The sequence below is a fragment of the Arachis hypogaea genome, chromosome 1 (genome assembly GCF_003086295.3).
Source record: "Arachis hypogaea cultivar Tifrunner chromosome 1, arahy.Tifrunner.gnm2.J5K5, whole genome shotgun sequence".
Lineage (NCBI taxonomy): Eukaryota > Viridiplantae > Streptophyta > Magnoliopsida > Fabales > Fabaceae > Arachis > Arachis hypogaea.
Window position 1 is genome coordinate 105,127,066 of NC_092036.1, and position 23,294 is coordinate 105,150,359.

The 23,294-nt window shown below is 34.8% G+C and overlaps 4 protein-coding genes across 15 annotated transcripts; 3 read left to right on the forward strand and 1 right to left on the reverse strand.

Moving 5' to 3' along the window:
- Positions 1–695: 695 nt before the first annotated feature.
- LOC112706755 (glutathione S-transferase zeta class) lies at positions 696–7,008 on the forward strand. Of its 4 annotated transcripts, none has more exons than XM_025758215.3 (10): positions 696–1,250; positions 1,340–1,424; positions 1,488–1,544; positions 1,662–1,747; positions 1,842–1,913; positions 2,000–2,053; positions 2,151–2,226; positions 2,332–2,393; positions 2,672–2,731; positions 3,263–3,660. In XM_025758215.3, exons 1-10 carry the CDS (start codon positions 1,248–1,250, stop codon positions 3,359–3,361), a joined length of 654 nt encoding a protein of 217 aa, XP_025614000.1. In that variant the 5' UTR covers positions 696–1,247; the 3' UTR covers positions 3,362–3,660. The 4 variants fall into 4 exon arrangements, 3 of the variants coding, with proteins under 3 accessions (XP_025614000.1, XP_025613978.1, XP_072066673.1); XR_011869247.1 differs by lacking the exons at positions 696–1,250; positions 1,340–1,424; positions 1,488–1,544; ... (5 more) ...; positions 2,672–2,731; positions 3,263–3,660 and adding exons at positions 4,182–4,648; positions 4,742–4,826; positions 4,891–4,941; ... (5 more) ...; positions 6,302–6,361; positions 6,485–7,008; XM_025758193.3 differs by lacking the exons at positions 696–1,250; positions 1,340–1,424; positions 1,488–1,544; ... (5 more) ...; positions 2,672–2,731; positions 3,263–3,660 and adding exons at positions 4,182–4,648; positions 4,742–4,826; positions 4,891–4,941; ... (5 more) ...; positions 6,302–6,361; positions 6,485–7,008.
- Positions 7,009–7,118: 110 nt separating this feature from the next.
- On the forward strand, positions 7,119–12,922 carry LOC112706717 (leucine-rich repeat receptor protein kinase HPCA1). Of its 4 annotated transcripts, none has more exons than XM_072210491.1 (19): positions 7,119–7,334; positions 7,890–8,095; positions 8,358–8,475; positions 8,560–8,631; positions 8,743–8,817; positions 8,916–8,987; positions 9,191–9,352; positions 9,435–9,509; positions 9,627–9,698; positions 9,781–9,852; positions 9,966–10,034; positions 10,149–10,223; positions 10,310–10,381; positions 10,450–10,587; positions 10,688–11,181; positions 11,279–11,434; positions 11,521–11,657; positions 11,754–12,209; positions 12,299–12,922. In XM_072210491.1, the coding sequence occupies exons 2-19, from the start codon at positions 8,014–8,016 to the stop codon at positions 12,794–12,796; spliced, it is 2,895 nt and encodes a 964-aa protein (XP_072066592.1). In that variant the 5' UTR covers positions 7,119–7,334; positions 7,890–8,013; the 3' UTR covers positions 12,797–12,922. The 4 variants fall into 4 exon arrangements, with proteins under 4 accessions (XP_072066592.1, XP_072066597.1, XP_025613939.1 ...); XM_072210496.1 differs by lacking the exon at positions 7,119–7,334 and adding an exon at positions 7,372–7,445; XM_072210490.1 differs by lacking the exon at positions 7,119–7,334 and adding an exon at positions 7,583–7,718.
- Positions 12,923–14,337: 1,415 nt separating this feature from the next.
- LOC112706737 (uncharacterized) lies at positions 14,338–16,498 on the reverse strand. Its single transcript, XM_025758182.3, has 5 exons — positions 15,913–16,498; positions 15,751–15,804; positions 15,383–15,677; positions 14,584–14,889; positions 14,338–14,501 (listed from the first exon to the last, which is right to left on the reverse strand). Exons 2-5 carry the CDS (start codon positions 15,789–15,791, stop codon positions 14,376–14,378), a joined length of 768 nt encoding a protein of 255 aa, XP_025613967.1. The 5' UTR covers positions 15,792–15,804; positions 15,913–16,498; the 3' UTR covers positions 14,338–14,375.
- A 1,718-nt stretch (positions 16,499–18,216) lies between these two features.
- Positions 18,217–21,413, forward strand: LOC112706763 (uncharacterized). Of its 6 annotated transcripts, none has more exons than XR_011869248.1 (11): positions 18,217–18,461; positions 18,539–18,616; positions 18,693–18,820; positions 18,892–19,052; positions 19,132–19,201; positions 19,400–19,454; positions 19,658–19,741; positions 19,957–20,044; positions 20,418–20,522; positions 20,850–20,962; positions 21,072–21,413. XR_011869248.1 is itself a non-coding variant. In XM_025758227.3 (11 exons), the coding sequence occupies exons 1-10, from the start codon at positions 18,351–18,353 to the stop codon at positions 20,953–20,955; spliced, it is 879 nt and encodes a 292-aa protein (XP_025614012.1). In that variant the 5' UTR covers positions 18,217–18,350; the 3' UTR covers positions 20,956–20,962; positions 21,072–21,413. The 6 variants fall into 6 exon arrangements, 1 of the variants encoding a protein (XP_025614012.1); XR_003155861.3 differs by having other exon boundaries at positions 20,418–20,464; XR_003155850.3 differs by having other exon boundaries at positions 19,957–19,995.
- Positions 21,414–23,294: the final 1,881 nt, after the last annotated feature.

Consider the following 23,294-nt stretch of genomic DNA (forward strand, 5'->3'; position numbering starts at 1 on the left):
TTTTATGATCAAACGAAAGTTTATACATCGACTTCAATACATGATATTCTTTATTTTAAACACTAAGAGATCAATAAATCTAAAACCGTCTTGATAATTAGAAACAAGATTAAACGTCTCCGCAAAATCTGTTTTACAAATAACATCTTGTTGATTTATATCTCGCGCTAAGAGATATCCTCTCTAAATAATAAATAATTCTACTTAAAAAATATTATTACTCTCAATTATTTTCAAATATTTTTGTTGTCAATTTTTATTATAATGTCTGATAACACAAGTAAAACCAAAATAACTAGTATCATAATTAATATTAAAAATATTTATAGATAAAGAATTTTAAGAACTATTTAATGTAAAAGGAGATACATATATTTTTTTTTATGTATGATCAAATTAGATGAATAATCTACTGTACTTGATGCATAAAAAAAATTAAAAGATTCAACCTAAAATAATTCTACATATCAATTCTTTCGATTTTCACCTTTTAATTTAGGTTGTGATTGATAAATTCTTTGAAAGTCCCTTTCGAAAACCCAGGTTACTAAGGATTAAAAAAAGGATAAAAACAGGTGTTTAAAAAGTTTAATAGAAAAATTCTTTTTCTATCAAATTCTATTTTCGCTACTAATTTTTCTATCTATTTCGTTTTCATCCTTCGTTCTTATCACTCGGCTTAATGTATTGTGTTTGTTTTTCAATTTTTTTTTTGGTGAACTTGTTTTTCAATTTTTGCTCCATCATATTTTGGGGTCCTGAATAGTGGCCCAATGCTAAAATGTATACTTGGGGAAACTGGGTAGCCCAATATCATCATTTTTAAAATAAACTTTGTTAGGTTGACAATAATTTTTGTGAACGATGTGAATAATAAATTCTAAAATTATCCAATAAGATAAAAATACACTACCCTCTAAATTTTAATATTACGATAACTATCCATACATAACACACCACACACCTAATAAATTAAACATCCAATATATCTATTATTTACCTTATTTAATATCTTTACTGTCTACCTATATTTTTTCTTTCAAATTTATTCAGTCATAAGTCATAGTACGGTATTTAGAAATTGAAATCAAACTTGTAATTGCCATCTTTTTTAGAGTGAAAGGTGAGAAGTGTCGTTTAGTTGTTGTTGTAGATGAGCATTGAGAAGTGAGAAGTGAGAAGTGCAGAGAGAGACGGAAGCGGCGTAGTGTTCGTCCCTTTGAGTTATTTGGTGCATCTTGGTCGCCATGGTATGCAACCGGTTCCATAATAATTATTGCTTCTTGTTATTTTCCTGATTTGCTGGATTGAACTTGTGAACTGTAAATGGTTTGGTCAGGCAAGTGATAATAAGAAGCTCAAGTTGTATTCATATTGGAGGAGCTCTTGTTCCTTCCGAGTCCGAATTGCTCTCAACCTCAAAGGTACCCTACCTACTCTTGCTTCTTTCTTCCTCTCAATATCATTCTCATTTTCATTCTTTTCAGGCCTTAAATATGACTATATACCCGTCAATCTCTTGAAGGGAGAGCAATCTCATCCCGGTTTGTTCCCTTCCTTTTATTTTTGGAAACATGGGGGTTTTATTTAATAGGGGTCAAAATGGTTATCTTGTGCAGTATGATTGGTGTTTACTCAATATTTTATTTGATCATGTTCAGAATTCCTCAAGCTCAACCCTGTTGGTTTCGTGCCGGTTCTGGTGGATGGCGATCTTGTGCTTGCTGACTCCTTAGCCATTATTATGGTCATCCCTCCAACTTCATATCTAAATGCTTTCTTTCTGTACCCCTTTCCCCCTTTGTTTCCCTCATTCATATTGTTGTTTTCTATGTACGCAGTATTTGGATGATAAGTATCCTCAGCACCCTTTGCTGCCTAGTGATATTCACAAAAGAGCAATCAATTTCCAGGTACTCCTGCTCTGTGTCAGTTACTGGTTGCAGACTCTAATGAATGCGTTGCCTTCTAAGTTCTAATCATGTCATCTCATCCACAGGCTACCCACATCGTTTCCTCCTCCATACAGCCTCTTCAAAACATAAGCTTTCTGGTGTGCATTCGGTTCCTGATTTTCTATTACGAATGAAGCCGCTCTTCCTGGATGTTTCAGCTTATACTTTACACACTATGTCCACTGTTATTTGCAGAATTACATCGGGGAAAAAGTCAGCCCTGACGAAAAGCTTCCTTGGGTACAAAGTGTCCTTAGAAAGGGCTTCACAGGTGATTTTTGATTAACTTGCTTATACACTAAAGGCTTCAAATATGCATTTCTGTTTATTTAGGGCATATTCTAATGCTATCTTACTATTACTACTTTTGTTTCAGCACTTGAAAAACTCTTGAAGGACCACACGGGAAGATATGCAATGGGAGATGAAATTTTCCTGGTATGTTGGTATTTTAAGGGGGCAGATGATTCCTTTTCCCGCTATCAAACTTTCCTATGTATTACCACAGGAGATAATTAATCAACATACTTTTGCTCTGAACTTTGGAGTTTAAATTGGTTGTAATTCAACAAAGAACTCGTTTGATTGTTCATCCAAAATTAATAGGAGTAGCCTTAGAAACAAGTTCTTGCTAAATATTTTTTGGAATATGCTTTTCAACTTAGCGTTACACATCTTAGATTCTTATAAAACATGTTGACTATTATCCTTTTCAGGCTGATGTGTTTTTAGCGCCTCAGCTTCATGCAGCATTTACAAGGTTCAACATTCCCATGGTAGTATTCTGTCCTTCTCGTTTGTTTATCTTTAGTGTAGAATATAAAGGATAGCAATTTCACTTGTATTTCTATGGTACCATTACTGTAGCATCTAATAAAGGCAATGATTTTTACGCATGCCATTTTTAGTCTTTTGTTTTGTCCACCCTTTAAACTTAGGCTATTGCCTTGAACTTTGAGATTCGGTACATTTAAATTATAATGATCAAGTGCCAAACCATTTATAAAGGTGTCTTTCAAGCTAATAATCTGAATGTGGAAGATGCAACATTGATTTAGAGTTGGTTAATATCTCTTTGATAGTGCTTTACTTTTATAAAAGACTAATAATCTGATAGTAGGATTCCACAGAATTGCACCACTTTCCAAAGGTTTGTGCACCACTTGCATTGCAACCAATGTTTGGAAAGTGTAACTGGTTATTCAATCATAAGTAGGTGTAGTTAATAGTGAAATCATCTATGTTATAAATTCTAAAGTTTCGAAATTTATTAGATGTCAAGTTACTTATCTCTTTCTCCCACACAGAATGAATTCCCCATTATGTCAAGATTGCATGAGACGTATAATGCTACCCCAGCATTCCAGGAAGCTTTGCCGCAGAACCAACCAGATGCAGTACACTAGTCAAGCCAACAATCTGGGAGCAGTACGCACTTTGGTTGATTTGTAAAATGGATATGCATGTAAGGTAATTAATGTATAAATAAGGTTGATAGGGATATTGCACATGGCACCATGGACAATGGATATATAAATTATAAATACCTTGGTTTTGCTTGTCCATAAAGGTAAGGTTAATTGGTGTTTAAATCTTTATGTATGTAGCAAACTGAAGAAAATGTATATATATATGTGTGTTGTGGAAAGTAACAAAATGAATTATTATAAACTACCCTGGAAGGGTGAGAGCTTATGTTTTTCAATTGAAGCAGTGATAATTTAATTCAATCAAGCAAAGTGCAACTCTGGTGAACTCATCTGGCAGGGAAGTTCTGATAGATAACCATTGCATATTGTTATTCTTGGACCGAAGATGAAAATATTATTCTTAAATTTAAAAAAAAAAGGAAATAATGTTTGCCTTCCATATCTCTCTTGTAAAATGTAACCTATGGCTATGGGCTTTCTGCCTTTAACTCTTATAATATCAGAAACTTGAACAGCTGAACTAAAACATAATATTTTGTCCGAAAAACAAGAGCAAAAGAACTAGTACATAATATCGTGCTTTAATTCTTATTTAGAGATTTTTAGATATGAATTATACACATGGAAAAAATATTTTAAATAGTGCCAATAGAAATTATGGGTTCTTTGATCTCTAAAAATCTAGGACATATATATATAATTATTTTTTATATTTTATTCGAAACAATCCGATAACTTTTTATTTTCTTTAAAAAAATAGTTTGCATTAAAAACCCTAATACTTGACAGTGTTGTTGTAATGAGAAAATAGAACTTGATCGTTTTTTCTTTTGTAATGGGAGCACGAGTTCGAAAATAGCATTGGAAAGATAAGCAAAAATTGTGAAGAATAATCTGTATGTAACTTCCAAAACAGAGGAATAACGTTAGTTAGAATATTAGTTAGTGATGTAACTAACTCAAACTACTTACACTATAGCAGTATCAATACCTATAAGAGTGTATGGATGAAATCTAAGTGTGACTGTGTGAGAGTGAAAGAAACTTCATGTGCTGAAAATTCAGAATCATCCTTACCTCTTCCAAATAATGAACGGATAGATAAATAAAATGGATAAAATAAAACAGTTGATTTGTTTGACCGTTGAAAATGAAGAAGGAAAAGAAAAATATATATATATATAGAGCGGCGATGTCTGGATAAGAGTTGAATGAAGTGTGCAGAAAGAGAAAGTAGTTTTGCTGCATCTCCATCTCAATATGGTATCCTTATGCAAGCAATTCCAGAGTCTTGTATTATATTATTGATTGTTTTGATGTAAATTGAATTGAAAACGATATGGTTTGGTGATTCAGGAGTGTGAAGCTGTGAATCTGAAGCTGTATTCACACTGGATGAGCTCCTGCTCCTTCCGAGTTCGAATCGCTCTCAACCTCAAAGGTATGATATTTATATTCAATTCTACTTCTACATTCACATTCCTAATCAATTCTCATTCTTTCAGGCTTAAAATACCACTACGTAGCTGTCACCGCCTCCTCCAAATCTGACCCCGGTTTGTTCTAAACCTATGCTATGTATTTATTTCTGTTACATGTATTGTTAAATTGCCTTGTTTAAACAATCATCAGAGTTCCTCAAGTTGAATCCTCTTGCTTTAATTCCCGTTCTGGTGGATGGCGATTTTGTTCTTGCTGAATCCTTAGCCATTATTATGGTTGGTCCTCCAACTCATGATTTAATTCCCCTGTTTCTCTTATGTATTCAATTATTCATGTTCTCTATGTATGCAGTATTTGGACGATAAGTATCCTCAATACCCTTTGCTGCCTCATGACATTCCCAAAAGAGCACTCAATTTTCAGGTACACCTGCTGCATAATCTTAAGCTCTAGTCCTTTTTGTTACTCGGCTTTCTAATCGTGGTATTCACTCTCCACAGGTTGCACATATTGTTGCCTCATCCATACAGCCTTTTCAAAACATGGGGTTCTTGGTACCTATCATGTTCATGCAACCCGTTTTTTTATGCAACAGTGTGTATCAAACAGTAAAAATGTTACGTGCACACCAAAAAATCAGTCACCAAATTAATTACTATGTATTTGTGTATAGATATTTATGTTGTTTAACTCATTTTCAATGTCCATTTTGTCTTTCAATATGTATTCTATATTGATGGTTGATTTTTAATGCACACCTAACATCATTGATCAAACAGCTTAATTTTATGTTTTGCAGAATAACTTCATCGAGAAAAAGGTTGGCCCTCATGAAAAACTTCCTTGGGCACAAAGTGTCATTAGAAAGGGCTTCACAGGTGACACTTCACTGAATACCTTTCTTACTTCCAAACCAATTATTCATTTGAGTGGTTTTTTTTCTTGCCTTAATTAAATGCTGCATATTTTGCATTATTTTCAGCACTTGAAAAGCTACTGAAAGATCAGGCAGGGAGATATGCCACTGGAGATGAAATTTTCCTGGTATGTGACCGACTACAAATTCAGTTATCACAAGCTTTTAAAAATTAATAGGATTAGCTGTGTCAACAAGAACTCGGCCCGGTCCCAAGCCGAAAAACTAGGAAGGTTGTTCGGTGTGCGACTGCCAATGTAAAACAACATCACATCCCAATACATGGCCACGACGCAATGACGTCCTTGAAGCCATGTTGGGTTGTGTTAGGCCTGCGACAGCCAACGTAAAACAAGGTCGCATCTCAAAGCATGGACACGATGCAATGACGTCTTGATCCATATAGCCTACCCCACTTGATGAGAAAATGCTTTGTTAAATAAATAAGCTAGCTGTGTCAACAAGCTTCTTGGTATATCTTTATAGGCTTCTGGTTAATGCTAGTTTCACACCAGAGCTACTTTCAATTAATATGACATGTTGATTATCCTTTGCAGGCAGATTTGTTTTTAGCACCTCAACTGTATTCAGCATATAAGAGGTTCAACATTTCCATGGTAGTATTCTGTGTATTAATTACCCCATAAGAAATATGTTATCCATGTTTGACATGATATGATATCTTTTATAAATTCTAAAAATAGCTGACAACTTTCTTATCTCTTTTATTGGCCAATCAGAATGAGTTCCCTAGTCTATCAAGATTACATGAGGCATACAATGGCATCTCGGCATTCCAGGAGGCTTTTCCAGAGAAGCAGCCAGATGCTGTAAACTCTGATTGAATTGATTCATGCTATACAATGAACACAGATCATCATTTGATGGATAACTTTGACGACTCCTTAAAATGTAAAGGCTTGACTCTTGAGTCTTGAGCAAGTTACCGTCAACGTTGGGAATCCAGTGAGACATGCTCAATGTCGTCGAAAATCAACCATGTGGCTGAATATTATTGGCCAAAGATTTGCGCTGAAACGTTCAAAGATAAAGATAGAACACACTTTTTCTCTCCTATGCATAGAGAACAACTTCCTACAAAGGATATATAAATTTAGCCCTTTTCTAATTTAATATGAATGTGAGATAGTACCAAGTCGGTGATAGTACTTAAGTCTTATTGGCCAGTGTTTATTGTTTTTCATTTAAATGTTTCAGATTTCAATAATGAATAAATAAAAAACATGAAGTGGAACTTGTTATAGTTGACTGACTTTTGGAATAGACAAGTGAGGAAGGGTGTCAAAGTAGATTAGTATACTACTCTCTATCTTCAATTATTTGTTTGAATATAATACCAGTTACAAGTGATGTACACTGTGAAGGAAAACAAGAAGTAATAACATATATGTAAATATAAGTACCAGAAATAAGCAGCAGCATGTATATGTAAATATCAGCAGACGAAAAAGAAAAAGAAGAACCACTGCAATAAACTCAAATAAGCTCTTAGGGACTGAAATAATGGTGCAATAAATGCTAAGCATTAAAATGGAATAGTTGGTTGAATTGATGCCATGACATTCAAAGGTGATCTACATAGCTAGCTAAGTAGCACTCCTAGGTCGATGGTGGACCAAACCTTTTTGTACTACTTATAAACTTCACTATTCAATTCAGTGTCTCATTGTTCTTATCTGAGTAATATTTCTTGGTCTTCTAATAAGACAACATGTCAATGCTGCATAATTAACTGTATTATATACTGTATTGTCTTCTTTTTAATATATTCCAAAGGCGACTTATTTAACGCGTGCTCTAGAAACATTTTTATTCTTGAGTTTTATATATATTTTTTAACTATTGAAAATGAAAATAAGTGTTTTTAATTGTACATAGAACACGTACTAGGACCACTGCAGGAAAATGCAAGAATTTGTCTGTCTTTGCTGGTCCTAACTGTATTACTATTGGGTATTTATAGTCAAGCTGTTCATTATGTAGCTGATACTCCGAGATTCCAAAACAAAAACATTACTTCAACATTTCTAGATTCAATGTGACAGAAAATGAGAAAATAAGAACAAAAACAATTTCAACATCCAGTTAAGCATTTCTTGACTTTTCTTTCTACTCTTTTGGCAGCTAATTCTTGACTTCTCCTGTATTATTGAATGAGGTGGCGAGTGAATTTGGATATGAAAGGCAGATACCAAGGAAGAGTTATCAGAGTTGAAGATTTTAGAGAGCTAGCTCTTTGAAGTTGATAATGAGAGAAAGAACACTAGTTCTTCTGCTGCTTGTTTTTAATTCTCTGTTGGTTGCAAAAGGAGAAACTGCTGATGAGGATTGTGAGTTCAGTTTACTAGCTATATAACATCCTATGTATCATATCCCCTTCATAATTTTTGAATGTATTATTTAGTATAAGGTTCTTTTATTAAATATTTGTCATCCATAGAACTTAGTCATTTCAAAACCAGAAGCACCAGAGTTATTTTAATTGTTAAGAAACTAAAACTGTGTCCTCAAGTTCTAGGAAGAGTCTGTTACTGTTAGTATTAAACATTTCTGCAGAACATCATGACCTTGTCTCTGTACTTTCTAATGCAGTGGTCACTCTAAAGTCTCTTATGGATACCTTGAAGAAAACCCCTCCTAATTGGGAGGGTTCGGATCCTTGTGATGTTTGGGATGGAATTAAGTGTGAGAATTCACGTGTTACATCCATGTAGGTTCTCTCTTTCAATGATCACACTCAGTTGCTTCCTTCTCCTGAATTTACTGTTAAGAGATTAACCTGCTATCATTTCAGAACATTGTCAAGCATGGGTTTGGAAGGTGAACTTTCTGGAGATATCGGATCACTATCCGAATTGGAGACTTTGTAAGTATTTTGTTTTCGTTGCTTGTATACATTTCATTTCAATGTTTTCTTGCTAGCAGTTTGTGTGCAGTTTCCACTCTATTTGAATCTGTATTTTTTTTTTCCAACTAGGGATCTTTCTTACAACAAGGACTTGACTGGGCCACTTCCAAGAGCCATTGGAGAGTTGAGGAAACTGTCAACCTTGTAAGACAGTACTGGTTGTTCAATTAGTATCATAAATCTGAATTGATTTTGATGAAACAATTCTTAACAAAGAAAGATGGTTTCTCGTTTATCTTCAGAATTCTTGTCGGCTGTAGTTTCAATGGTCCTATTCCGGATGAAATCGGATTTCTGCAGGAGCTTCGCTTTATGTAAGGATCGTCAACTTTGTCATCTGTTGAAAGTATCTAGAAATGTATTCTGGTTGGTCTGACTGAAAAGTCACTGAACGGTTGCTTCATGTTTAAGAAACTTGTTTATATTTTCTATCAGAGGCCTTTTCCTTAGTATCTTTATCTTTTGTAACTTAATGATTTCTTGGATCATGGTCTAAATCAGTTACTTTGAATTGCAGATCCTTAAATTCCAATAGCTTCACTGGGAGGATTCCACATTCTATTGGTAATCTATCCAACCTATATTGGTTAGATTTAGCTGACAATGAGCTTCAAGGACCTATACCAATTTCTAGTGGCAGTGTACCTGGTCTTGATAAGTTGCACCATGCCAAACATTTGTGAGTCAACTCTTTTATTTTCTGCAATAAATGGCTTACTACTTTTATGTAGAAAAATCCATCTAATACATGTTACATGCAGTCATCTTGGGAAGAATAATCTCTCAGGCAATATTCCTCCTCAACTTTTTAGCTCGGAAATGGCTCTGATTCATCTGTAAGAATTCTTCTAATATTTTTCATATAGTGTCTGCCATTATAGTGACACTATTCCATTGTTTTGGTTTTCCAAGTAAAATTATGTACTTATCTACATGAAGACCTTTTTGGTCAGGCTTTTGGAAAGCAATAAACTCATAGGCAAGATTCCATCTACACTTGGATTGGCTAAGAACCTGGAGGTCTTGTGAGTGTCAATTTTTTCTTTTGTTTAAAAAAAAAGATTCAATGCCTTTTGCTTTTGTCATTAATGTGCTTCGCGGGTACAGGCGCTTGGATGGTAATTCTTTAAGTGGACCTGTGCCTTCAAACATCAACAATCTTACCAATGTTCAAGAGCTGTAAGCATACAAATCAAACATGCTAACACTTTTTTTTTTCCTTTTTTATACTGTTTCTGAGAAAGTGAGCTTTGTTAGTTTTAAGTCTTAACTTTGAACTTTATGCCGGTCAGGTACTTGTCGAACAATAAACTTTCAGGCACCCTGCCCAGCCTTAGTGATATGAGTGCCCTCAACTACCTGTAATTTTGCATAACATACATCTTTTGTAATTGGATTTTTACTGTTGTTATCATTGAGATATATTTTTTACTTCATGACACCAATCCCAAGTAACTTCAATTCTGTTTTTGGAGGGATTTGAGCAACAACACTTTTGAGCCACTGGATTTCCCGTCGTGGATTTTGACTCTTACTTCTTTAACAACGTTGTATGTCTTTCCTTGTGCACTTCTTTGATCTCTCAGTACTGTATGTGTTTTTTCCTGCTATGAATCAGCTCTTGTTTTCATGGCAGAAATATGGAGAACACACAACTTCAAGGAGAGATTCCTGATTCTTTGTTTAGTTTAGTCAGTTTGCAGACTGTGTAAGCACACCTATCTTGACTAGTATAGTTTTCCATACAAGTAGTTACACACTAAAATATGATTGCAGGGTGTTAAAAGACAACAAAATAAATGGAACCTTGAATGTTGGCTCCACCTACAGCAAGCATCTGCAACTTATTGATCTTGAAAATAATGCAATTGACAATTTTGAGCAAAAACATGACCATTTAAGTGTCAGGATAATGTAAGCCAAAACTTTTGTATCTGCCATTGCATACTATTGTTTGAGATTCATTATTGCTGTATGCAGTAGTAGACCTAACTATGGGTTCACTTACCTGCAGACTTAAGGGTAACCCAGTTTGCTATGAAACTGTAGAGGGGATAGCTACTCCCTACTGCTCCGATAATCAGGCTAATCAACTGTCATATAGAACTCCATGGAATAACTGTCAGCCTAGTACCTGCAGTTTGGGACAGGTTGCTAGCCCCAACTGTGAATGTGCTTATCCATATACAGGAACTTTAACTTTCAGAGCACCTTCCTTTTCAGATCTTGGAAACAAGTCTTACTTCCAACAGCTTGAGAAGGGTCTAATGCAATCTTTTGAGTCTCATCATCTACCTGTTGATTCTGTTTTGTTGAGTCATCCAACTGAGGATCCAGATCACTATCTTGAATTGAGTTTACAAGTCTTCCCAGCAGGGCAGGATCGTTTCAATCGAACAGGGGTTTATACCATTGGTTTTCTGCTAAGTAACCAGACTTTTAAGCCTCCTAAAGTTTTTGGACCATTTTACTTTGATGCAGATAAATATGAACACTTTGGGAACTCAGGTAAGTCTGTTTCCTTCCAACATGGTTAACTTATTAGTAATATAGCGAATATAATTACCCAGAAAGCTCAGTCTCTTACTTTCTCTTGATGCACAAGGTACTATGGAGTCAAGCAAATCAGTTAACATTGGAATCATAGCTGGAGCAGCAGTTGGTGGTTGTGTGCTGGTAGTGTTATTAGTGGTAGCAGGTGTTTATGCTTTCTGCCAAAAGAAAAGAGCCGAAAGGGCAATTGGACAAAGCAATCCTTTTAGTAAGTTAGCATTGAGTTGCAGCATTGTGGTGGATCAAGCATCCATCTATGAATTTTCTTACATATTTAAATTTAACAAAATGCAGGACGATGGGATACAGCTGAGAGTAAGGGTGACATGCCTCAGTTGAAAGAAGCACGTCGGTTTTCTTTCGATGAGCTTAAAAGATACACCAGAAATTTTTCTCAAGCCAATGATATTGGATCTGGGGGTTATGGGAAGGTCTTTATTTTTATTTCACTTTGAAAGATACAATGTCTACAACATAGTAAGTTCATATTTGTTCATGATAATGAAAATGTTGACACTACTTCACAGGTTTACAAGGGAACCCTCCCCAATGGACAATTGCTAGCAATAAAAAGAGCTCAAAGAGAGTCTAAGCAGGGAAGGCTTGAGTTCAAAGCTGAGATTGAGCTCCTATCAAGGGTCCACCACAAGAATCTTGTTACCCTTATAGGATTCTGCTTTGAGCATGAAGAACAAATGCTGGTTTATGAGTTTGTTCCAAATGGAACATTAAAGGACACTCTCACAGGGAAATCAGGGATTAGATTGGATTGGGTTAGAAGGCTAAAAGTTGCACTTGGAGCTGCACAGGGTTTGACTTATCTTCATGAACTTGCTGATCCTCCCATCATACATAGGGATATCAAATCAAACAATGTTTTGCTGGATGAGTGCCTAAACGCCAAAGTTGGTGATTTTGGTCTCTCCAAGTCTATTGTTGATCCCGAAAAAGATCACGTTACCACTCAAGTTAAAGGAACAATGGTGGGTATATACTATCTTCTACTTGTACACTACCATGTTCACTTTATAAAAATGTTAGTACTTAACAGTAAGAAATGGTGTTGTGGCAGGGTTACATGGATCCAGAATACTATATGAGTCAACAACTGACAGAGAAGAGTGATGTATATAGCTTTGGAGTGCTGATGTTGGAGATTATATCTGCAAGAAGACCAATAGAAAGAGGGAAGTACATTGTGAAAGAGGTTAGAAATGCAATGGACAAGACAAAAGTGCTTTGTGGTCTGCATGAAATTATTGACCCCAGCATTGGTCTAGGGGCCTCTAGCAACATTGGGCTTGTTGGTCTGGACAAGTTTGTGGATTTGGCTATGAAATGTGTTTCAGATTCAGGTGTTGAGAGGCCAAAGATGAGTGAGGTTGTGAGAGAACTAGAGAATATATTGCATCATTCATTAGCAGCTGGTGGTTCAAATGATGAATCAGGTTCCATGATTTCTTCCAGTTATGAAGAAGTTAGCAGAGGTAGTTCTAGTTGCCATCCTTACAGCAGTGAGTCCTTTGATTTGAAAGCTGCACTTTCATATCCAAAAGTGGAACCCAAGTAACTAAGTCACTCTTCACTTCCAAGTCAACTTGTTTATCATCTAAGTGTATATAACATAATATAGCTGTTAGCTAATTATGATAGATATTATTGTTGTGTTATAAAAAGAAAACATATATTCATATTACAAGAGTGAGTAGGTTGCAGCTATGAAAAGGCCAACTTTACTACAGAAGAATAATCTAATCAGAGTAAGTACATAATTTCTAACTAATTCATTTATCATCATCAAGTTAGCTATACCTCAGGATAAGGGTTCAATATTCTCATATAAATCACCACATGCATTCAATTCTTGCCTTGTGGAGCTGCTTCCAATCCTTTCAACCTTACCCACTCTCCATTATACTGCTCATATCTTCATATAGGAAAAGGGCACCTTTAACATGTGCACTAATTATAGTCACATGCACATGTTTCTAAGATAGCATGTGAAATTTTCAACTTAGTTACGTCTTACTTAACTTGAACACAGATATGTACATCCATCAACTCCCTGATTCTCCACCTTTGCCATTTTCTTGTGTCCCATTCTTTCGTAAAACAAAAGATATGTAATATTATTAATGAAGTACAAGTTAGGATTAGGAGGCCGGGATTTGTAACAATAAAATCATATGTGAATGAACTTAATAAGTGCAAGCAACTATTGATAAACTATATAGAAAATTATATATAGACATATAGCTGTACAATATAATAATTATGAGTCACCCTAAAACAATAACTTGATCTTGTAATGATAAAGTTAAACCTAGCTTCTTGTTCGTAAATGGATTTTCTTTTTGTTTCATCAGAGGGAGAGGAAGAGGATTTGCTGGCATACATTATTGACTTCTTTAATTTTGTTCCATACTACTACAAAAAATACTTTGTGCACGCCAAAATTACTTTTTTTTTGTGGCTGATTTTGGTGTACGTGTAGCATTACTCTTATTGTAATTAATGAGAATGAATTGTGAAGCGTTGAAGCGTGACTATCAAGTATTAACTCCTAGCTATTTTAAATTTTGAAGTAGAAGCACTTCCTAAATATTAAGTAGCTGAAATGCATTATTATTCAGCCACAGTAGTTCCCACAGGAATTTGAAAAGCAAATAAAGGTGGAAATCAATTGGAGGCAGTCCCAGCAATAAAGTTTCTTTAAGTTCCTTCACGTTCTTCCTGCCTATCTTCTTCTCAAAAAGATGATCGAATAAACGACAAATAATAACGTCAACGGCGGCATCTAATTCCAAATTAAAACTTAAAAGTAAGATGCCGTTTTCTGTTACGTACTTAGTTCCTCCCACTACTTGTCCTTGCTTCAAACTTTAAACTAAATAACTGATACACACACACACTCATTAAATTGACAACATAAAGCAAAGGCTTATTGGTTATCACTAATAATTAATTAAACATTTTTTTATATATATTGCAGTTGCAGTGCCAAAATTGGCTCACTTGATTATAGTATATATATATATATATATATATATATATATATATATATATATATATATATATATATAGTTGGTGTTACTCTCCCTGGCTCCGATCTGTTCCCTCCAAACTTTACAAATATATAGAAGTAGGAATTATTTTTGAGGTTCAATTGGAGGACAAGCTTGCTGGGCCAATTTTCTAAGGTTCTCAATAATCATGACCAGTTTTGTGTTAAACCGGTTGACAAAGCACTTGGGCAACCATCCAGCAGGATCCAGCTGATCATCAAATTAAACATGATTAGTTGGTCCATAATGAAAGAATAATTACGTAGATATATTATATATAGATATTATCTACCTGAACAACATAAGTAACGACACATGAATTATCTTCAAGCTTGTCAACGACCCATCCAGATTGTAGCAAGAGGGCTCTGATGGCATTACTTTGCTTGGGATGTAAGCCAGCAGCAATTTCTTTTGGCAGTGAAGCAACCGCCACCACCAAGGTCCCATCTTGCATGGTCTCACGCCGCTCGTACACTATGAATTCTCTATTCCTGAACAGAGGCTTCGAGTTTTCTCCAAACCTTAGCCGAATTATGCTCAGATTCTCTTCCAGATCTTTTATGTACCGAGCTTCCACCAGATCCGAGTCCCATTGCTGGCTTAATTAATAATTCATCATAAAATTAAAAAAAAAAAATTAACCCAACCAAAATGTATTTTAAAAATGAAAAATAATCGATTTTAACTATGTGAGATATACACTAAAATCAATTACCAAAATCTACACATTAAAATACAAAATATATATTAAATACTAGTTAAACTATACACGTATTTATATCGACTAATTTACTAACTAATTTTTAATATGCCTACAGAGATAGAATGGTTGATGTAAATACAGTGTGTGAATGTTTTGTCGTGTTGTCTGTTTACAAATAAAGCCTACACAAGCTGAATTAGCTAACTAATGAGAAGCATGTGTAAGGAGAAAAAAGGAATAAAAAGTGGAAAACGAAAATAGTAAAAGACAAGGAAGCATGTATATTTGGTATGGATGTGAGGCAGAAATTAAAACGAAGAAGGGATAGGATTAAACAGTAGAGTAGATAAAGACAAAAGTTGTCTCGTGCTGTAAACTGTAATACCTTTGCAGCGTCAATGGCGTTGGCGACAGTGATGAATTGTTGGGGAGAGACAGAGGGAAGAACCCAGCGGCTGCGGAAAGTGTGGAGCGAGCCTGACCTCCGTTTGGAAATCTCTACACCGTTGTCGAGAGTCAGGAGCTTCCAACCACCATCATTATCGTAATTACTATTAATAATGTTAATATTGTTGTTCCCTTTGTTATTATTGTTTGTGTCTGAAGCAGCCAGAAGCTCCTGAATGCAGCTCTCACTCGCGAACTTCACATACCTTCTAAGTGACTCCTCGCTTATTGACCTGACCAGAATTCAATTCAATTAGCTCTATGAGAAACGAGGAGAGAGCCTTTAAGTTTAATATACATACTCACCAGGATCGACTGCACGGTGTGGGACTTGGACTGTTGCTCATCTCGATCTATAAACTAAGGATAGATGTATGTATCAATATATATAAAGAAAAGAAGTAATTAAAGAGAAAGTGTGGAGCGGTGATTGCAGCACATGCAGTGCCAGAACAGAAGAACACTTACATGATTAGATCAATAACAATAACCCCTCTCTCTTCATTCTTTGTGTATAAATAAAAGTAAATAGATAGATTCTTTCCTTCTCCAAAAGCAGCACCAACAAGAATGGAAAATATGATGCACATGGACTGTTGGGGGAATTAAATTACAAGATTGATAATTAATTAATTAATTAATTAATTAAACCGAACTGCGGAGATGGACTTGGAACTCTCAACTTTGGAACCTTATACATACATCACATTAGTGTAAAGGTGTAACGTATTCTTTCTTTTATTGGCGTGTGATGGTTCCTCTGCAATCAAAAAACCAAACCCTACCATACAACTTTCTGTAATGGAGGGAGGCCCCAGTCACGTGCCATGATAGAGCAGGCAGAGAGGAGGCGGTCCCAATTGGACTTGTTATTTGGGAATTGGGATTGTCCTTAGCATAACGTTAGGTATGCTTATGTATGTAAATGTAATACTTCCCATTCCTATTTCTTTCTTTATCAATTATCACTACTACACTTCTCTCTTCAATTCCACATGCCTCTTCGCTAGTGTGGACCGGGGGAGTAGTTAGTTCAATACCAAAATGCCCATCCACTTTGCACTTTTTTTATTCCTATATTTACCAATACACATTTAAGACAGTGGCTTTCTAAAAGACACCTACAAGTATAATGAAAGCAACAAAATATTATTACTCCCACAAACCTTATCACAAATTAAATAAAACAAAACAATAATTGCTCTTCTGCCTCCGGAGACATTAAGAATAAGATAAATAAAACAAGTTCGCTGCATGAAGCCCTTAATTTGCTCTCCGCTTATTCTGGCACTTCGATATAAATCGTCAGACCATGAAATTTTGTGTACATTTCACAACCCCATATATATTGTAGTAAATTCAAAATGGTATGCAATCCCAATAATGTGTTCCAGCTTGCTTGATTATTTAAATAAATCTATAAAATCCACGTTGTCCTGTTTCCTACGTTGCATACAATGCCAGCTGATCCTACTCTAAATTGCATAGAAATATTTTTGAAGGCATTTATGATAAGGCACATATCATCGGACCGCTTTTCTCTAAACCAATGATTGCCCATATGTCCAACCAAAAAATGGGAAAGGGGAAGGGGGGAGATTTCGAATATTGAGCTCTTAAAACAATTATTCATACATAAAGGGACATGTCTGCGATAACTCTCCATAAAAAGGCCATACATATACAGACGCAAGGTAAAGAGACCATATAATGATTTTGCTCATCAATCATCACCATGCTTTAAAGTTCAAAAACAAAAATATTGCGCGCTTCATAAAATTTAACGGTAAAGGTTCAATTTTCATGAACAAGAAGACAAATTTCAGTGTGTTTAAGAACGTTTAAAGATTAAACATATTTTAATATTTTTATTTTTATTCACGAAAGATGATCTTGATGTAGTAAAAATATTTATACATTAATTTTTTATTTATAAAAAATTTGTCAATAGTTATAGATAATAATTTACTTATTTTTGTAGGTATAAAATTAGTTTTGTTCATTCACAAGTTTATTTGTCAAGTTTTTAAACTTTTATGATGTATATTATTCTGAGGTGTTATCTAAAACTAGATGAGATTTCTGGCCTGAATGTAAAGTTCAAACTCTTTTAGATAAAATTTTCAATTGATATATCAGAACGATAGTGTTTTCAACGTCCTTATTTAAATAATGATAAAAGTATTTGCAAATAACTTTAATGTCTAAGTTAGCAAAAATTTCAACAACTGCAAATGAGAATTGGATTAAAAAAAATACCTGAATATTAAAATATTTATAAATGATCATGAATGATTTATTTCTGTAAATAGTGGGGGAACATTTACCTTGCTCTCCAAGTTAGTCGGATACAAGCTATGGAAAGTGGAAACTGGTATCTTAGTCAATGTGAATTGTGTGATGCCACATGGATTGGACTTGACTACCATTGGGCCTAGTTGTTCAAAATGGCCCATATCCATTTGCTGACAAGTGATTTCTTGGACTGTGCTATATTTGTAAGCCCAGGTATGAACAGATATAAACCATTTTTTTTGTTTGACTACACATATAAACCATTTAATACTTAAATAAATAACAACAAACACTTAAAAAGGTTAAAATAAAAAGTAAAAGTATACCAAAAAAAAGTTTTGTGGTCAGGATCTAGAATCATTTTTAAAAGATGAGAATACGGCCCAATAGAAATTGAGGAAGGTTCAGCCCAAATAAAATAGGATGACCAAAAAAAACCCAAATAAAAGGAGAATGCAAGCAAGCCCAAGTGAAAAAAGGGAAAGAGGATACGGTGCTGCAGTGGCTTACTTGTCCAATTACGAACCAACCAGTTGCCGGAGAGACTAGAGAGACTAGAGAGTTGGAGTAGAATCAGTGCTGATTGGACATTGGAGCTCCAAGGCTATGAAATGAAACTGAAAACACCTCCATCATCTTGTTCCTTAACAGCACTGTTTTCCAATCACACTCATAATCCACGGAATACCATCACAGTCGCCAAAAGCAAGAGGCACTCTCAGGTTCCTCCCTCGAACACCTTTCATATCTTTTTCTTATGCATATTCGATTCAAATCAAGCTTCGTATCTGTTCGCTAGGGTTCTGATTCTGAACCAACTCCTCCCAGAATTACATCCAATGTCAAGCAAAACCTCCAATTCCTACGCTTATGGAAGGTAACCACTTACAGTTACCGCTTGTTATTCAATTCTCTCTATTTTATTTAATAATAATATAATGCTGCGAATGTAGGAGTTCCAAAAACGAAACTCCAGCAGTCCCAGACCATCTACCAGTTATCGCAAAAAGAAGGTGGAGAAGGAGGAACTCGTTCAAGATTCCATCGACCTCTATCGTGATCCCACCACCTCCCTCTATGGGTGAACACTAATGCCCCTTTTCCAATCCTCCACTTCCATTTTTGTCAAATTTGCTTCTTTTGTGTGTGCAGCACAAACCAGGGTATAGACAGTGCAGTCCCTGTGTTGCTTGTTGATGGTTATAATGTGTGTGGCTACTGGATGAAGCTCAAGAAGCACTTCATGAAAGGAAGACTTGATATTGCTCGACAAAAGCTTATTGATGAGCTTGTAACCTTTAGTATGCTACGAGGTGTTGTTACTGCTTCATTCCCACTTGTCTTTCTTCATCTCTCTCACATTTTCATTATTTGTTGACTTGTACACTACAGAGGTCAAAGTGGTTGCCGTATTTGATGCCATGATGTCTGGATTCCCTACTCACAAGGAAAACTTTGCTGGGTACTCTTTTTCTCACAGCTAGTTTAGTTGTTACCTTATGAACATTTAATGAGCCTATTAAAACAATGGTTCCAATGAATGGAATCTTTAGGGAGGGGAGGTAATGATGTTGTTTTCAATTGACATATTTTTTCAATATCTTATTTGAATTCTTATAGTGATTCTAAGTTCTGATCTTGTACTTTGGCCGTTTTCCAGTGTTGATGTCATTTTCTCGGCCGAATCAAGTGCTGATACATGGATTGAAAAAGAGGTTAGATATAACTTCAGATGGACACAGTTTTAAGTGGACTTTTACTTTGATCATGGCTTCATAGAGATTTACCATCATTTGTCAAAGGATTTTGGAATATACATTTATTATCACTTTGAAATATTACATCAATGATTATTGGAATGAATTTCCACATGGTCCAATTAATAGAACTTTAACGACAATATCCTTTGATTGTTTAGGTTTCAGCTTTGAAAGAGGATGGATGCCCCAAAGTCTGGGTTGTCACTTCTGACCGCTGTCAACAAGAAGCAGCACATGGAGCAGTATGCATTCTTCGCTTTTATTTTTCAGTTATTATTGTTGCCCTCTCCTTAATATCAACCAGGGAAACTACTTAATTTCTTCAGAAATAGAAATAATTCTCTTATCTTTACATTATTTCCTTTTCCTTTTTTTAAATGCTGATGCATACATCACCAAAGTATCATGAAATGGTGTCTTTCTTATGCTATTTATTTATATTTCATATACTTTTCAGGGAGCCTTTGTTTGGAGTTGCAAGGCATTGGTTACTGAGGTAAAACACTAACTTGAGGCAGGATATTGATGACGACATTCAATACTGAGTAATACTCTCTCTTATTTTGTATAATCTAAATTTACAAGGGAAGATGGTTAAAAGCTCTTCAGAGTTTGTTTTAAATTGTGTTTTGGTGTTAAAACTCAGGATCTTCAATGCTAGCTTTTTCTTTTGTTTAACTTTTGCTCTTGAAAGGAGGATCTATTATCCTCCCCCTCTTCTTGTGTTACTCTCGTCCTTGTCTTAAAGATATCCCCCCCAAAAAAAGAGTATCAAACCTTTGTTTGCATAAGGAAAATGGACGTGCAAGTAAAGATGTTCATTAATAACATTTTTTATTAGCTTTACAACCCGTTGGATGATTTTGTCTTCTTTAATGATATCTTACTCGATCTTGTTTATTAACTGCACGAATAAAGATCAAGGCATCAAATAAGGAGGTTGAAAGGATGCTTCAAGAGCAAAGGTGTGCCCTGTCTGCAATAAGATTGGAAAAATATTTTCTATCTTAAAAATATGCTTTGGTAATGTCTTTTGTTATATTTTGCAGTATGGATTATGTGTTGCATATGAAAACTAATGAACTAAAAAACTATTTATAGTTATTTTTATCGTTTGTTAGACATCAATCCTTCATGGACATCTACATCTAGGTTTGTGTGTCCTTAAGATCCATACAACATTACACACACAAATCAACTTGTTTATCCTTCACCTAAAGAAGGAAATTAAAAAAAATGTATATAAAAACATGTTTATTGTGTAACTTAAGTTGGTGTCGTGAATATGACCACTTTCTATGATAGTAACAGTTTTTTATGATTGGTTTTATTTATTGATACTATTTGCAGATCCACTTCTTTTCAAGGTAGATTATTGAAGCATAATCTTGATTCAGAAGTTGTGGATGCTCTTAAGAACCTGAGGCAAAAACTATCTGAAAATGAGTTGAAGTAGACTGCAGGTTAAAATTCTAGTCAAAGACCCACGGTTTTAGTTTTATATCTGTATTCAACTATCTCCAAAATATGTTTTAATGGGCTAACAGACGCTAGATGTTTTCCATTTTTTAGGCATATGGGGATGCACTTATTATATAACATTAATACTGGAGGCCTTCACATTTTTGTTGAGAATTTTCTTTTGGCACAACGACGACTAGGTATCAATAGAATCGAGATGCCAGATTCACTGTCTCACCGGTACATGTAACATCAAGACAACATTCTTATGAACCATGTTAAAAATGTACCAATAACAACATATGTACAGATACATTTTAGATAGGCTTTTTCTTAGAAAAAAAATTGCAAAATCAAATATGTATTATTGATACTTCCCTTTTGCTACCGAATTTAGTTTGTAATTATTTCCCGAAGTGCTTAATCAGACCAAAAGCTTGTCATGATCCCAAATTCACCGCATTTACTATTTTAGTCTCCCAAATTCAAAGCTTTTTAAATTGGTCCCAAAGTGTTAATGTTATATCTGGATCGCTTTTCGATATTGATTCAGTGAACGAAGTGTATTGATTCAGTGAACGAAGTGTTGAGTTAGTTTTGACTTGACATGGTAGATTTCGAAATTGGAGATGGCTTCATAGTAATCTCTGCATCATAAGTGATGTTTTGAAAGTGATGTTGGCAACTTAATTTTATCGTTTTTTTTTCTCGCTTTCACAGTGCGTTGTTGCAATCACTAAGGTGGAATGCAGCTAGTGATAACAGTTGAGGATGGATAACTGATATGTTGGGAAAGATCACTGTGAACACCATGTTATCCCATTTTTTAACTTAAAAACCAAAGTTGTGTTCTCTTCATAGCGGTCTCACAATTATGGTACGAGATATATATCTGATATTTCAATTTTGTCATGATGGCACCATAGGCATAGAAAACCATTTTGCCCCAAAATTTATTCTTTCTTACATTGAATGGATACAAATGAATCTCTTTATTATTGAATTAATCTGAAGACAATTTTACATACAAAATACAAATAAAATATTTTCCTAAAACATTTACAACATTTGAAAAATCAATCAGTCACTCTAATAAGGAGGACTCCAGGCCCTTGCTTTGTTTTCTCGGTTGGGTCAATAATTCAGGACTCAAAGGTCACGTTCAAGCCCAAAAAGTAACGTGGAACCCAAATACAAACACCATGTCAACGTCCAAAAATAAAATAGACTCTAATTTAATTTCTTATGATATCAATGGAAGCAAAAAATTAACCAAGCACTCTTAAGTTTTACTTACTGCTCGGTGGATTCATGTCATTTTACATTGACAAGACTTTCAATTCTCTAACTTGTATGGTGTCACAAGACAATTGGTTTTTGTTTAATTTATTTTACATTTTGATGATGTAAAATATAATACAAAATGATTACAAGGCATGTCAAATATTTTGTTTACTGAATATTTTATTATTATGTTTAGTGTTGAATGAGGGGGTGATGAGTTAGTTGGAAGGAACATGACAAAGAGGGAGGGATGGAGGTATTTAGACAGAAACTTAAGATAGAACAACGCAACCATTAAATACGAATTGATTGCCACCGCTACAATGTGTACTGCAACATCATAATTCTAGTCTTCTGCCTCACATGCATCACTACTCCTCACTACACTACATTATTCTTATTAATTAATTTGAGTTGCATTTATTTGTTGATTACAAAATAATATTATCATTACTGTATAAAGAATGAGGTTATTAAGTAATTACCCTGACATGGCTAGATAGAGTTAAAATATGAACAGAAGAATGTCATACATAGCAGTAGGCCTGACATGTTTGTATGGGGCTTTAAGAATAAGATCACGGGATGCTTGCCGCCATACTAGTAAGAAATTAATGGGCCTACATAGATACAAAAAGATGATGAAGAAGAAGAAATATAATGATTGATTTTCTGGAAACAAGTATAATATCGAAATGGTGGTTGAACCAAACCAACAAGAGGTTAGTTATATATATATCCAAAAAGTAATTGTGAAGGAAGAATAAATGCGGAGTCAGAGAGTCAAAGAATGGTCAGGATGAGTGAGAGTCAGATGGTCAAAGGGTTGACTGGTCAGTGCCTTCATTCGGATCCAAAAGACCCATTTAAGAGTGGACCCCTCCTTGTCTCATGAATAATCATCTTCATTTATTATTCCCAACTACGAATTTCTCATCTTGATTCTTGGATTTTCATTTCGAAATTCAAAAACAAAAATACAATGCAGTGAGGACTACTCATGTTGTAGGTGCAGCGTTGTTGTGTGAATAATTCTGACAGGTCCATGAG